The sequence below is a fragment of the Meleagris gallopavo genome, chromosome 1 (genome assembly GCF_000146605.3).
Source record: "Meleagris gallopavo isolate NT-WF06-2002-E0010 breed Aviagen turkey brand Nicholas breeding stock chromosome 1, Turkey_5.1, whole genome shotgun sequence".
In the NCBI taxonomy this organism is placed as follows: Eukaryota; Metazoa; Chordata; class Aves; order Galliformes; family Phasianidae; genus Meleagris; species Meleagris gallopavo.
This window is the reverse complement of record NC_015011.2, coordinates 77718800-77735701: the sequence shown is the minus strand read 5'-3', so window position 1 is coordinate 77735701 and position 16902 is coordinate 77718800. Positions and strand designations below refer to the sequence as shown.

Genomic DNA, 16902 nt, shown 5'->3' with positions numbered 1-16902 from the left:
TACAAAGCAAGCTGGCTGCAGACAACAGACCAAAAAGCTAGCATGAGAACTGCAACAAAGGATGATAATAAATTATAGGCTAAACTAAGAAAACAGGATGGCAGAAGTAGTCACGTAATGGTTTCGGCATTAACTGTCTAGCAGTTAATCAAGCTGCCAGACCCTCTGGCCAACATCAAAAGCAGAACCCTAGTAACCTGCACCCTTATGCTAATCTGAGCAGTTTAGTAATCCACAGTTATATGGTATATGACATACACTAACTACCCAAGTGTTTACCCGTTCTCTTAGACAGGTGTCCCAGAAAGGCCCCACATTTGTCACAACTAGAAATGAATTTCTCCCAATTAGACATCCCAGAGTTTTATGTTCTTGCTATAGTAAAGATACAGCAAGTAACTATGGTGCAGATAATAATTATTGAGACTTTTATACTTCCCATGGCTTCTGTTACAGCCTGTATTCCACAGTCTGTTAGGAAACAACCCTTCCTTCCAGGGCAACACAATCTACGTCAAGTCCCACTTCTTCTTCTTTAGAGAACCTTCTGCAAGAAACACATTGCCCTACTGCAATGAGCCAGTAAGTAATAACTACTTAAAACTGCATGCCTGCTATTTGGATTGCTGTGATATTTCGTCATTGAGATTTGCTGCTCTTCCAGGGTAGGGTATATATGTGGAATGTAATTCAGTGGGTCACCATCACAATGAAGTTATATGCTTTGCCTGAGCTGAATGGAGTTTAACCAAAGAAAGACCACGTCCACCTTTCTGCCCAGGCCTATAGCTCTGCTTCTCTTTGCACCAGCCCTAATGTTCATTCAACCTTGTACAGAGCTAATCTAGCTCATTAATCCACAAGAAAATTATTGACTTTTCTAACAAATAAATACATTGCTGGAGAGATAAAAAGCCCTAAGTGTTCAAGTGGATGGAGAATCTTCCCTTTCAACAACAATGAGAATAGATTTGTTCAAGATGGAACACACAACTCTATCCACAGACTAATCCGTACCTGCACATGGCCCACTCTGCCAAATGTTGCTAATACTAAATGATATCCTCATTTTTTTACAGACACATCCCACCTTGTCGCAGCTTCTTCATTAAGAAAGCTCATCTCTTGGTGTGAATTTTTATGGTAAATATTTCTATCCTGTTCTAAAGGGGGAAAAAAAAAAGGATAATGTATTAATATTACATGAGGATGATTAACTATTTTCCTACCCATTGACACCTATTAAGAATGAAAATGGCACTACTGTTTCTCAACAATCGCCATAGCATTTAGGCATCCAAAGGTCCTAAAATAGTAGGAGACATTTGGCCTTTAAATGCTAATTTTTAATAGCTTTCCATACAGCTCAAAATTTAAAGGGCTAAAGGAAACTTCAAGTTATCTTGAGAATCAAAAAACACCAAATGAGCCAGATGACATCAGGTCTGAGTACGGCATCTTTAGTAAACACAGACAAAACAGTGGTGCTACGTGTGATTCAATCAAGAAGGAGTTAAGGAAGAGGAATATTACGAAAGCAAGTCCACGCAGATTTATGGAAACAAGTCTTGACAAGCAGGCCTGACTTCACTTTCTGATGAGATTACAAGTTTGTTTGATCAAGGTAACCACATAGATGTGATATACTTGGACTTTCCTAATAAATTCAATTTAGTACTGCTTGACATTTTGATTAAAACATTAGTATTATATAGCCTTAATAAAACACATTAAATAGATTAGGATCTGGCTAATTGATAGAGTTCAGCAAGCTGTTCTAACCAGATACTCACTGCTGACTGGGGATATTTTTAGTGGGGTTCTGCAGACAGGAACACCATGCTTGCTGCCATTCGTTGCTCTCCTCTAGTGTCTGGAATTACACAGAAACATGTAAGATACTGGCAAATGTCCCTAAGTTTAAAGAGAAATGGCCAGTTATTGAAAGTCACATTTTTGACTGCATGGGCATAAATGGGTTTTCAGTATTTGACAATGTCTTCAGTTAGGCAAAAGCTTGGAGGTTCTCTTACAGCTATAGCTGCAAGGCTGTGGTCTAGTCAGCTGCTGGTGAGAAAACAGTATCACTGAAGGGGCATAGATTTTAACTACTAATTCACACTTAAAGAGTAGTAGGAATCAGGCGCAACAACAACAACAACGAAAAGCAAGGTGCAAACAGTGAAACCAGAAGCTACCTATGAATGATTTTTAAAAGGCAAGGAGTCATACTGCACGCCTCTGCACCATGTCTTTATTTAGACCACCAACAGTATAAATCAGAGATTAAAATTTGTTTGCAGCTTAATAAAGTCACAAATTCTAGCCTGTTGGTTAAATATGCTATCAAAATATAAAATAAAAAAGCCAGGAAGAGAAAGCAAAAATACGTGAAGGAGAACTTTGACCTGAACATTATGAGTGATAAAAGAAACACTGTGAAGAAAACACTGAAGGACACACTCTCTCCTTGTACTATTTGAAACACAGATTGCATTGGGATGTCTTATTTCATTTGTTATGTGTCTATTTAACATCTAAAATCTTTCCACATTTTCATCACTATATAAACCTATTGTTAATACTCTTGGTGTCAGAGCTGTCCAACCTCAGAAGCATCCTACTAATCATCATCTCAACACAGTGCAAACCAGCAACTGCATGCCCCACCAGACTATAGCTTTTTTTTTTCAGCTAGAGAAAAAGTAAATGTTATGTTTTCTCCTCTGCCAAACCAAAATTGTTTCCTTTTTTTTTTTAAACACCAGAGCTCCTTGCCATATAGGCCACTCAGTGGGACTCCTTTCTATGAACACTGTCAGAGTAACTAAGTTTCCAGATGTCCAGCACTGTTCTGTCTCCCTTTGCAATGCTTCTCAAACAGTCTTTCCAAGAAGCTCGTCTCTGCCTCTGCATTTGTGTCCAGCTTACAGCAAAATGTTCAAAAAGGACCTACAAGCCTTACATGCACAAGTGAACTGAAGAATTTTTCATTGTGTTCTTAAACAGGACGCCTTGATGTTTTGCTAAAGCAATGCCATTTTTTTTCCCTACAAGTTTGTTTTTTTAACTGCACATTAGCAGTGGGAGGTTCCTAACCTTTTTGGATACTCTGAGATAATATCTAATCACCAATACCCAGATCTTGATAGCTGTTCCTCGAAAGGCAGATGTTGATATTCCAAGAATGTATGTATCTTATTCCATTTCCAAAGACATTTTATCATTCTTCTAATTTCGTTCCTCACTTTTTCTCACTTAAAGCTATTAATTTTATCTGCTTTTCTTTGCTCTAGCACTCACTGACTTCCAGGCTATTGTCCTTTCTCAAAGTCTGTCCATGACATTTTTTTTCTTCACCCTAGATACTTCAATTTAAACCTTTTCTTTCCCTTTCATATTTACAATTCATGTTGGTATATTTCTTTTGTCTTCTGTTAGGTTTTTTTCCTCTTCAGATGTATTGCCTACAGTGAACACAAAGAATTAGGACGTGGCATTCTTCAAACAGCTTAAACTGTGTTTTGACTTCTTCTTATTCTCCAAAACCCTGCACTTGTGTCTTTACAGATCTGCTAACTTAGTTCCATCCTCTTTTTCATTCTGTCTCCTGGTCAGAGCCATTACGTATCTTGTTTCCCATACTGAGTTCTGTTCCTTTTTCTGGCTACTGAAACCTTTCCAGTTTCATTAGCAACGCATCATTTATTTTTCATCTGGCCATAAGTCAAGCTTTATTCTTTGAACTTCACTTTTTATCATTCAGATGAGGAGTACTAAAATCATAGAATCGTATGAAACCATAAATCATCAAATAATCATAAAACCTTTTGGAACACAGACGAGTTGAAAAACAAAAGCGTGGAGCTCAGCGTTATGAAGCTGACGTAAAAACTTCTTGCCTTGCTACACGGAGCTGTAGGACTTACCAGACAAAAAAAAAAAAATTAGGCATGGTAATGAGCACTGAAATTATAAAGCACCCCGAAGAAAGAAACTGCAATGTGACCAAGATGAATCACTTCTAGGTTTTATTATACAAGAGATGCTATATATTTAGTACCACACATAATAAGTTTTTTACAGTTGGCTCCGGGCTTCCAACTACATTGCCAGTGCCATGTCATGAGTCACTGTTAATCGCCGACTCGTTTGTTCCCGACCCCGATACCCTTTCATAGCATCCTGCGTGCAGGGTAACATTTCCCCCACATCACACCTGGCAGCCAACAACAGCCACTGCACTCACAAGCCCAGCACCTAACCGCCCCGCTCTCAAAGCACCCCAGCGGCAGACGACGCCCTCCAGAGCCAGCCCCGCTGCCTCGGCCCTCAGGTCAGAACCATACGGCCCCCGACCTCTCGCAGCCGCCTGAGCCCAGCGCGCTCGGGACAGCGCCAACCGCCGCATTGGGGCGGGGCGTCGCGGAGGTTAGAAGCCTTTCCAATTAGTGAGAGCGCGTGCTCATCTTGACAGTGTACCCAATCAGAGGCGGCGGAGCTCTGCCTCGCTATCCCTCTCCTTCAGCTGGTCTTCCCGCCCGCTTGGCTTGACGCTCCGCTTATTGGTCCGTTCGTCCAGCCGATCGACTGCCGAGCCAATGAGAACAGCTGTCAATCAAGAGCCGCTGTCAGTCACGAGCCTTTTGCCCCGCCCCGTCGCTCTCTTCTGAAGGGGCGGGGCGTGAGGGAGAAGAGGGCGGGGCAGGAGCAGCGGCCAGGCGCGTAAGCCCCCGTTCCCTCCGGCACGGGCTCCGTGAGCGGGCAGCGAGCGAAGCTGTCCCGTCGTCTCAGGACGGCCGCCGCCCGTTGCTCGCTGGCTAGGAAGACGAGAGGCTCCCAGAGGCTGCGCATCCTCCGCAGGGAGGGGAGAGGAGGGACCGGGGCGGCTCCAGCAGCGGGAGGAGGGCGGGGGCAGCAGAGGGAAGCGCTCCGCCCAGCCCCCGGAGGAGACAGTTCTCAGCGAAGGGGTGCCGAGGGGAAGCGGGGTTGGGTGCAGTCGTGTTTTTGTAGCGCTGTCGAAACAACTGAGTACCGAGGGCGAGAGGAGGAGGGGGATGGACCCCGCTCGGTCAGATGCTGGCTTGAATTCTCCATTGACTTCTCGCTCATAGCCCGCTGCCAGATGTGGATGTCTGGGTGGACCTCGTTCCATCGCTCCGTGTCCGAGCGTAAAGCTTAGTTCTGCTGCTTGTGGATCTTTCTTTTATTGTTATTGCCCGAAAGGACCCATGCCGGTAGCCTGACAAAATGAAGCCTTTGTATTTTTCAGTCAATTATACCTAATACCGATTAGTTGGTTTGGTACAAGGGGCTGAAGCGCTGCCTCGCTCGGAGGACCATCAGAGACTCTCGCTACATGTAGCTGGATGTGTGGCGGCACATCCTATCGCCTTCCCCACGCCTTCCTCCTCGAGCTTTTTCCAAAATGAAGAAATTCAATTTTCGCAAAGTTCTGGATGGTCTGACCGCCTCCTCGCCCGGTGGCAGCGCTGGCGGTGGTGGGGCTGGCGGAGGCTCCGCACATCCCGGTGGAACTGCGGGCGCCGCGGGGACTCCTCGGGAGGAGATCCAGGAGACGCTAACTTCGGATTATTTCCAGATCTGTAAGGTAAGGGCTGGGGATCCCTTCGGGTAGCGGTAAGGAAAGGAAAGCTGCGTAGCTTAAGGGGCTTGGTGGGGCGGGGGGGTGGGTGGAAGGAAATGGGATGCCAGTGAGCTTTTTTACCTGAGAACTGCAGTGATTGTATAAGGACTTTGTACTGAAAGGCAGAGATGTCTGTGGTGGTGGTTGAGTAGCGGTATGTTCATTGAAATCTGGATTCGGGAGCAAAACCAGAGTACGCACTTGGTCTCCCAACTAGCAGCGAGATTGTGGACAAAGAGCTAATCAGGTGGTACCAATATAAATAACAAGCCCTCAGACATTTAAAATTGTCTATCTGTACTCCCCCTCCTCCCAGCTATCATAGAACTGCTCAGGTTAGAAAAGACCTTAAAGATCATCGAGTCCAACCGCAACCTAACTATACTATCACCCTTTCTTCCTTCTCCTTAAGGGAAGAGGCACAAGCTGGAAACAAAAGATGGCACAGTGATTGCTGAACATAGCACTTTTCTTATTTGCAAGGGGTTGGGTGTATGTTTAGGGTTTGTTTGTTTGTTTTTTTAGCATCGGTGCTGAAGATTATGATTGTATGACAGTAAACTTAATGGAACGGCATAAATATTGAAAGTTTCCAAATTTGTTTGGCATTGGCTTTTATGTATTGGTTAGATCTTTCTGTGGGAATTTTCTCCAAATAGCAAGCATAAAATATCTTTATGGTTTTTATCGTTTTGTTTTGTTTTGTTTTAATGTCTGTTTCCTGCAAAAGAGCTCCCAGTGCACAATGAAATCAGTAGAAATGACTTGGTATTTCTGACCAGCTCTGGAGTTTTAAGTAATACTTTGGTAATGAAGTACAAAAAAGAAATGAGAGATTGTATTTTTATCCTCTAGTCCTACACTTTTATCTTTAACTTTGACGTTAATTGTGTTGACTTTACTAGAAGTTTGTGTGTTTGTGTATCTGTTAGGACCTGCAAAAACAGAATTTTTAGCTAGTGCACTTTACGTTATTACAAGAGCTTCACCTATTAAGCATGGTTTCATTAGTCAGATACCAACTGAGTTGGAATTTAGGTTATAGCCCACTTCAGCACATCCCAGTATTTGAGGAAGAAGGATGAAATATAAGCAAGCAAGGCAAAACTGTAGGAGAGTGTATAAATCTGTCCCAGTGCAATATACAGCTTTCATAATAGCAGATGTGATGACTTTATTCTGTTCTCAGACACAGTGAGTATTAAAACTCATATAGAGTTCAGGCGAAGAAAGATGAGCCCCTATCACTTAGAACAGTCAGATAGACCTTTTGAATAGGTTCTGTACCATGGGGTGTCCTGAGTCAAATTAATCTGTTGTTTAACAGTGCTAAATTATTACAATTGTGTCTGTTTACACTGGGGCTTAATTTGACACCTTTTGCTTATGTATCCAGTATTACAACAGTTTATGAAATTCAAGATATCCAGAACAGTGATTTTCCACTTTGTCCCCTCAGAAGAAAAATGATGCAAATAACCAAGTTACGTTGATATATCTTTAGGTCTGACATTCTGAGAATTCTGAGTAAGGCTAAGACTCAACATAATTCTTCCTTTGATAATGCCAGGAATCTGTGTTTTATGTGATAGATGTGTGGCATATTTGCAAAAATATACGACAAATCTTTTATAAACAAAATCAATTAATTCTCTATCTTTGTATTTCCCACCTTTGGCTTGATATTTCTTGCAGGCAGTTTTGTTAGGTTTTGACAGATCTGCTTAGAGATGTGGGTGCCCAGGAATACAGCACTTCTAGAAGATTTCAGTGGGTAATATTTGCCTCTCTTTTTTTTTTCAGTTAGGAGATTTAGCTGTCAGGTTGAAATGCTCTCAGCAAAGTAAATATTTGTATGGGAGTGTTTTTGGTTGCAGCAGTACTTGCTTATGAATGCGTGGTACTGCAGAAGTCCACTCTATGGTATACAAAGCATTGGCTTCCTTTTTTCAAGGTACAAAAGCGTACTAAAAGCAAACTTCCCCAAATAATCCCTGATTATGAGCTCAGGAAATACTGCAAGGTTTAGTCAGCAGGTTCTACTTAATGAGCTGTGTTGCTGTTTAGTAACAGTATAAGCATGTCTGAGTGAACTGACAAAAGCTCACAGGCCCCAGTCCTGCATTATGCACTGTGCAAGTGTACCAAAGGCAGTGGGACTGTATGCAGGTACATATACAGGTTTATGGTGCATACTGCAGGGTGCACAATCTGAGCCATAATTTGTATCTTAGTTGATATGTATTAGACAAAAAATACTGCCAAACATACATGTAATCCAAGCTTTCCCTTCCCAAAGCTTTTGTGGCATAGAACTTCTGATTTTTCAGTTGTCTGCTTTCACGTTAAGTTACATAAGTAATACAGGCTGCAGTTTAAGGATCCAGGATCTGTGATCCTGCTGCACACAAAACAGAGTGAAGCTAATGGCAGTATTGGTTTGTTATGATCTGCACAATCATGATAGATGGATTCTGCTTCGAGTACCTCCCCAAACCAATTTTTTCTTTCTTTACTGATTATTAAATCTTCATTTAGATAAGTAGTGTAAAAGCTGACTCATACATTAAGAATGAAAGGGCCTTACACTGCATTCTTTACTTAAATAAATTGCCTTTGTGAAGTTTGTAGGAGGTCTTCTTGACTAAAAACACTGATCTGAATCCTCTAGCAGCAGACTGGTCTTACTGGTAATGTATGTTTTATTAGTAATGCATCTGAAAGCTGTCTCTGTTTTTGACGTTTTTGGGATACTAATTACCATGGTGTCTTTTTAAGACAAAATGAAATCTTAGTAGAAGTATGCTGAATATTTCGTTTTATACGAAATGTTCATTGTGAACGAGATGCTCACAATGAGTCACTTTTGCCATTTATGTTTGAATCATTAATGTAATCTTATGTATTGACAGAATATAAATGAAATATTCGTGAAATGATTGCACGTGAAATAGCTGTAGACTTTTTAAAGCATCATAAACTTGTGTTGGTATCTGTAGTGATGAATCATTGCCATCTTTCTGGAAGTACTCATGTAATATGAAATTTTGGCAGAACTGTATTTTGTGACAACTGGAAGCTGAGGTATAGATCATATTGTGTATCTAAGGCTTCTCTTGGGATATGGGTATCCACGTGGTAAAAATACTGATTGTGATTTAAATTAATTGAATGTGTGAGATCGGAGAGTCATGCCAAAAACTAGACGCAATCCAATAGAATATGTTAGTAAAGTTTGCATTAATTTCAAGGGCGGTGGACTTAGCTTCTTCATTTATTATTATTGAGGTTTATTATTAAGGATTTTTTTGAGCCATCCTGTATTTGTTTATGGCTTGTAGAAATTAAAATACGGCAGCAGAAAGAGATCTCATTAATACAGGAATCAGGGATGATTAGGATGTTGTAAGTCATTTAAGTAGAACTTTGAGCAGAAGGGATGTAAATGGTGAAAAGAATGATTTTCTTACTTTTGTAGGGGGTCAATTATAATGTGGTACTGAAGGTTGAGGAAAACTGACTAACCCTGAAGATGCAGATTTTGAGAACACGTGGTGTGTATTCTTTATGAAAATGAGTCTTCTGTAAGGAACTACTTGAGCTGTTCCTCAAGAGCAATTATAGAGTTGAATTTGTAGAGCAAGATGTTATTACTTTTATGCAGAGAGTGTTTAAGATCAAGATCTCCATAACTTGGTAGTAAGAGTTGTGCTTGACTAGACCTACAGCCTATTCTAGTGTATTTTCTTTGGCTATATGCAGAAAAGATTCTAGAAGCTCTAAATTAAACTTGTCACTGAATTATTACCCAAACTCTAATGTGGTTGTGACTGCCTTTTAAAACCAATCAGCATCCAGTCAGTAGCCAAATTTCAAAGACAGCTTCACTTTTTCAATCTACCACTAGCATTTCACTCCTCTGGGATAATGGCTGTAATAGAGACCTGTCTAGTTTCGATGAACTTCTTTGTTATGTTGCCTTGTGATATTACATAAAGACATTTTACTGAGATATTTCAGTTTATCATGCAAATTTACACACATTATTTATCTGGATTTCCTATAACAGTGTCTTAAATTTTAATTCATCATTTTAGATATGGTAATACTTTATTTTGACAGTCTCTGAAGACAAACATCTAGTCCCTTTGATAGCAGTCAAGTAGATACTTTAACTGGAGGTGCAGCATGAATATGCATCTCAGTGTCAATAGAAATAAGATGAATTTCCAAATGGCAGTTTAAGAACAATTGTGCAGTAGCAGGCAGTTTTATTTTTGCTTATAGAGAATAAAAAAAATTGTTACAAGCTGTCCGTAATGTTTCAGTTAGCATGAGCTGTTTGGTTAATCTGTGTTGTCTCATTAAGAAGGTCACTCAGGGCCAAAAAAAATACCAGCGTGAAGCTTTACATTTCAGAGAAAACCCACTTTCAATTAAGTGTTAAACCTTACTTGTAAGTACTCAGAGTTCATTCTGTGGTAAATACAATATGACGTTGAGAAGGATTTTTCACACATGCTGTATTTTGGATAGAACATTAAACTGTAGATTCCCAGTCACAGGACCACATAATTTTAGGGATTGGAAGGGAGCTCTGGAGATCACCTAATCCAACCCTTTGCTAAAGCAGATTCCTAGAGCAGGTTATGCATGAAAATATCCGGGAGGATTTTGAATATCTCCAGAGAAGGAGACTCCACAACATCTCTGGGTGTAAGTGCTATAAGTGACATTTCTGTAATTAGATGTCAGTAATCTTATTACATGTGTGATGATCATAAAGTATTTTGCTTTCTAAAACATTTGTAGTTATTTGAAATAGGGCTCATCAGCAGGGAAGAGCACAGCATATTGGAAGCTTCTTTTTAGGGAAATTTGAAGATATTAAGCTACCTGTAGTTGTTTTGTTTCTTTCAAACAACGTCTTTATTTTCTGCATTCCTTTATTTGATCATTAGTCTATACTAGCCCTGAATGCATTAATGCAGACCTTCAGGGCCAATACATGCAATTACAGCTTCAAAACCATTTTAAGAGTTTTAATATTGCAAAACAAACCACTTGAAAATTCTAATTTTCTGATGTTTGCTTGCAAATACAGCCTTTATTTGCATTATCCCCTATTTCTTCTATAGGTCTTATTTAGTTGAACATAGTGTTTGCTGAACAGAAAGCACTTCAATATATCTTTGTATACATAGAGTTTACCCACGTATTAAGTTTCCCATGGGCTTTCTCAGCAGAAGTGCTCTTTGCTGCACTTTTGAAAGCTTTATAAACATTAATGAATTGATCTTCACAGTATTTATCTGAGATGGACATATCACTGTTCTTGCTGCATAGATAGGAACCGAGGCACAGAAAGTTGCACAATGCCAGATTGCCTAGTATTTGCTGTTTTGAGAGTTCAGCTTGACTTGCCTTGAGTCTGTATTTTTAGCATCCTCTTTTATACCACTTGCATTTTCCAGTTATGCCTCCATTGTTTTCTCATTTTGTTGCAAGTACTCTGCATATCTACAGACTAGCTTCTAGGATAGTCAGAAAAACTCTGAATTTCCTTCATGTCTTAGATGACTGTCGATGAAATTATAGCTTCAGACTGGACCTGAATTGTACCTAAGATGTGTGACTGTCATCAGGCTCCATAACCTCAAAATGGTCAATCGCAAAATGGAAAGACTATTAACAACCATATGTAAAAAGTTCAATTCGTGGCCCTTTGCTTGATCATTTATAAAACTAAGTGATAAGAGGATTGATAGTATTTCCTTTTCAGTTTTCCAACTCATCTGTAACTTGCATGTTCAGTACCAAATAGGCATGCTTGACAGACAGTATCTTTTTTTAACAATAAAAATAACTTTGATCTGCCCATAGAACAGATCAGTCTGTGCTACGCATGGAATGAGGCAAAGGTGATGAGAGAAAAATACAGGAGAACACTGTTTGATTAATCTCTGCAAGAAGGGGACAAATTGATTTTGCACGGATTATCATAGTTTGTGAATGTCCTATTTTTTTCTGTTTTTTATGTGTGGTTTTTTTTTAACTGGTTTATTGGCTGTACTAAAATGAAGTGTTCATAAATGCAGTTTATATAAATGTATTAATTTCTCAAAATATATATTAGGATAGGAGGAAGCTATAGGTTTACATGATTAGAAGTGTGAGTAATGTGCATCTGTGGAGAGAAGAGAAAGCAGTATTGTTAGGTACAGATGGCTGGTAAATACGCTCAAATGTAATAAGATGTTATCTTTGTACTGTGCTGTGTCCATTCCGAACAGTTCACCAGCAAAGTCTGTGGGTAGTAAAAAATAGTAGAGACAATCTGTTGCCTGTAGCTAGGGTCAAAGTCTGAAGAGGTACACTTTTTATGGTTCGTTGGAGTTAAGCTGTATACAGAACTGGAGGAAAAAAAGAAATGATCCTTAATATTCAGGGGTCTGGGTTAATGGGTGTGTTGAATTCAGTGCGATATTGTGCTGGTATAGGTACATATTGATAACATGTTTTTGTTGCAGAATTTGATTCAAATCAGTTAGACGTTGTTGCTTGTGTTTCATAAAAACATCCGCAGTGTAAGAATGTTAGTTAATGTTGTGAGTCAAACACTCAGAAGTCCAGGACCGCTATTCCGCTACTGTGGAAATATAATGGGTGTATCTTTGTGTTACAGCCCAGTCTTTATTGCATCTTCTTATTTTCTTGAAGTCTCTGTTCCTATCATCCATCAGATTTGGTTTGAGCAGTACGCAGCGTATGGGACAGATGGATGGAGGCTTTTAAGTTCTTTACTGTGAGAGTGGTGAGGTGCTGGAACAGGCTGCCCAGAGAGCTTGTGGATGCCCCGTCCCGGGAGGTGTTCAAGGCCAGATTGGATGGGGCCCTGGGCAGCCTGGTCTAGTATTAAATGGGGAGGTTGGTGGCCCTGCATGTGGCAGGGGGGTTGGAGATTCATGGTCCTTGAGGTCCCTTCCAACCCTGGCCATCAATGATTTGTATTCTTTGCCACAGTTCCTGTGAGAAAATTTCCCTATTATCCACTGGACATTGCATAAAGTCATACATAGTGAATTCTGATGTCTGCTCTGTACAACCCAGTCCATCTATTGCATTTTTCAAGGACGGGGATGTGCTTTCAGTTTCAGCTACCCAGCATCAGTTTTACTGCAGGAATATTCCATTGTAGCTGTGGATAAAAGTTCATTGTAGTAGGTCCGAAGAAACCTGGTTCATTCATTGCTTCTCCTTCTTTATATTTTAGTTGGTCACTGAATGAGGCAAAGGCAGGAATACTGGCATGTGATTATGTAAACAGTGATTTGATTCTTAAGGTCTTTGGATATAGCGTGTATTCCTTTGTGCCTGCTAGCTATCCCCATGGTACCATCTTGATCAGTACTGGGGGGAACACTAACATTCAGGATTTGCTGTATTTCACTGCTGTGAGGGAGCAAAAAGCAGCCACCAAGTACCTTGGTTTCATTCAGAATGTATCTCTCTCATCTGTGAGATGAGCTGCTGGCCAGTAACTCCAGATTAAATTCTAAATTCAGATAAAACATACAATGTGCAAAGAAGGTAGGAAGATTAATTATGAATTATTAATAGTAAGTGAGCACGATTGAAAATACTAGTAATGAAAAACTGGTTTTCCTCCTTTGCAGGTAGGTCAAACTGTGCTTTGAAATCATTAGATTTGTTTTTAATTTTATTTTACCTTAAAGCCAAAGCTAAGTTTATTAAAATTCATGGCATTTATCTATTTTGCACTGTAGCTGAAAGAAGGTTTTTCTATAAACAGCTGACAGTTTCTATTTCTTGACAGTTTCACTAGCAAGAGTGGGAAGCCTCTTACAGCATATTTACTGAACAATGAATGCAATTTCTTCTTACGTTTTCCAATTGCCTCCCTTTTTGCATATATATATAAATATATATAGTCATAACTATCCTTTTTCTCTATCTTAGTAAATAGTTTAATCTCAACTCACAAGTTCTACTTTTGTTTTTCCAATTCTCTCCTGCATCCCACTGAGAAGGGGAGGGAGTGAGTGAACAACTGTGTGGTACTTAGCCACCTACTGGGTTAAGCCACGAGATTTGATGAGGTTAGATTTTAAGAAAAATTATTCCCTTGAAAAATGAAAATTTAGCTAATAAAATTGTTTCTTTTGTGGCCTTGGATTGGAAGCCTACTAACATCTTGTCCTGTGTCTATCTTTTCTAAGCAGAGAATACTATCACCAACAGAGAATCTAGGCACAGAAGCATAGAAAGGAAGGATGTCATTGTTTTGTGAGGATATAATGCATGACAACACATCTTCATGAGCATCCATCACCCGTTTCTCACCGCTATAACTCCAATGAATGGTGTAATTGTTGACCTTTTTTGAATATTTCATAGATTGCTGAGTAAGAAGCTATGCAAGTTTCTGTTAAAACTTCTTTCCTTGCTCCACAAACAGATACAGAGTTTGCTTCAGTGAGACTTCTGTATTGGCATGTTGACCACAATTTGGAAATAGATTCTACATCCTGAGTCACAGGCTTAGACTACGTAGTTCAATTTAAACAAGTACACAGCTCATCAAAACTTATTTAGCTAAGTAAATCAATTTTGCTGTCAAATATTACGCAGAGCCAGGTATCTGCAAAATGTCAGTCACGCATTTTACATTTATGCAGACCAGCAGGAACAGTTTTTCCTTATTAGTCCATTGGTACATTTTAAAATAGATTTTAGTCCTGTATTTTCTGGAGTTATTTAGAAAAGAGCAAAATCACCTTGAAAAAATAATGACTTTGCAGGCTAATGTAAACTACCATGTAACAAAAGTTAAGAAAAACTCCTAATACTGAAAAGCCAAATTATACACTATGAAATAACTGCATTGGATACTGCATATTACCGCTAGTGAGATTTTTCTCTTTTCAGCTACTGAAAAACATACTGTTATGTTCTGTACAGCAAAAGTGTTCGTTGGTAGAATGCTGGCAAGTCCAAGTAATAAATGAATATAGGAAATTTAAGTAAATTTACATGATATACATATATATTTTTGGAATTCACTGAAAGAATATTTGCTTGAAATGATTTTAATCAAATTTAAAATAGCATGATAAAACTAAATGAGGATTTATACTGAAATCATAGCTACATTTGTAGTTGTTTTGTTTCAAATAAAATGTTTCAAATATTGTATATAAACTGCACGTCCTAGGGAGCACAGTCTGCCTCTAGAAACTATGTGCCAAAAAGGAGACAAAAGAAATCTGGATAATGTGGAGAAAAGCAATCCTGGCTCCATCTGCTGTCTGCCTTTTTGCTCCCTCGTTTTAGCACCTTCTTTTTTAAGATGTTTGTGGTAGGTAGGTAGGCCCTGTATTTATGAGAACACAGGCTGATACTTTAGAATACTTTCTTCAGGTTTTGTCTGCCGTGGGGATAGCTTTGTTTTGGGGGGAAAAAAATCTACTTTGTTTTGCATTTTCTACTGACTATTGAAAGTTTTAGTCAGTATTGTTAATCCTCTACACTGTGCAGGTTAAGTAGGAATTTTCCATCATCCTAACATCAAGTTTGCAGTTTTTCCCTCTTCTTCATCTCTATGAGTAGATGCTGTGAGGAAGCCCAGACACAGTTCTAGAATTGTTTTTTCTTACACTTACAGCTCACACAAGATTTATCAATACATAACTGAAAAATCTACTGTTAAGTGGTAGTTTCTCATGTCATTTTCTCACAGTCCTTGCAAATAGAAGCATTGGGCTAAGTCTAATGAGAAGAGGCTGGTAAACTGAAGTTTGACAGGTTATTACTCCTCTGCTTAATAGACCTGATCTTTATAATCACCTTTGAGACTGCTCTAATTCATGTTAAAATCTCAATCATAAAGATTTTGTTCCATCTTAACTGTGTACATTATAGCTTTGTTCTTCTTCCAAACTGTTTTTGTCCTTTATTTGAAACCATGATCAGTATAAATATTTTACTTGAAAATTGTCATTTATGTTGAGGATCAATGAACTTCAACAGTATTTTTTTTCTTCTACAAATTGAATAATCACCAGAACTTTCAGGTTAGAATAGGTACAAATATTCTGATTTGAAAAAAAGGCTGTGAAATGGATATAGCAGTTCTGAGTCAATCCCAGAGTTTAGAAATATTTACTCAGCTATGATCCTGCAGATATGTGTATGTCTGTGCTTTTAAAACATAATTCTACAAAACAAGACCCAGATAAATTATATGTCTATGTAGATTGCAGAAATACACACATGAAATGATGGTAAACACACAGGCAAGAATGAAAATAAGGCTTTAAAATTATTGATCTTTACATTCCTAGATCTAAGAAGCAATGCTGTAAGTTCCAGTCAGAATTAATAGAAAGATTTTTTTTTTTAAATTAATAAAATCTTTTCTAGAATGTAAGTATTTTTCTGGTAGAGAAGAACAAATTTATTCATGAGAGTAAAGAAGTATTGCATATAATAGAAAATGAGTAATGAAGTTAGGTCAAACATTGGATACATGGGAAAATATATTTCATAATTCCTGATGATTTGGTGACATGAGAGGTAAAAGCATTTTTACAGTATATGTAAGTCTAGTACCAGTTCATGTGTCAAATATCAAATTATTTATTCTGAGTAATTCTACCACTTGAGAAGATGAGAAGGTTAAAAAAAAAAACCTACACAAAAAAGAAAACCACACAACACAAAAAAGATACGGAGTTGTGGAGATCTTTGAGAAATGTCTACATTAACATAAAAAGTGAGTTATGATTCTACAGCTTACTGAACTAGCATGTGTTTCTAGATTTTTGCAGTCTAGATACTAGTAATTTGAATGAAGACATCCCTTATCAGCAATAAGTAAAACATGAGATGAGTAAGTCTTCTCTTAAGGAAGTGTTTATTTGTCAAAAAAGATACATTCAGTTGTTCCCAAGCTACTTGTGAACATCACTTCAAGTGCTTCCAGCTGAACAAAAAAACAAACAAACAAACAAAAAAAAACAGTTGTAGTTAGAAAGCTGTAGATGTCATCAACTGCCTTTTACTCATCAGGTCTGTAATTTGGGAAGTTCTTGTAGAAGTTGTTCCATAGGGTCTACTGAATGGTTCAGCTAACACAACTCATGAACAGGATAATCTTGAAGCTAAAATATCTGAAAAAAGTCGAATTCTGCTCACTCTAGAAAACTTTTCAATCCCAAGGATACATTAAAAAA

General features: G+C 38.7%; 1 protein-coding gene across 2 annotated transcripts in view; it reads left to right on the top strand.

Moving 5' to 3' along the window:
* The first annotated feature begins 4946 nt into the window (after positions 1-4946).
* The window catches only part of STXBP5L (syntaxin binding protein 5 like), a 181135-nt gene continuing 169179 nt past the window's right edge, over positions 4947-16902 (top strand). Inside the window, exon 1 of one of the 2 annotated variants that reach the window (XM_031555909.1) lies at positions 4947-5611. In XM_031555909.1, coding sequence (XP_031411769.1) covers positions 5429-5611 — 183 coding nt within the window. In that variant the 5' untranslated portion in view covers positions 4947-5428. The remainder of the gene's footprint in view (positions 5612-16902) is intronic. The other variant, XM_031555905.1, reaches the window with a different exon arrangement.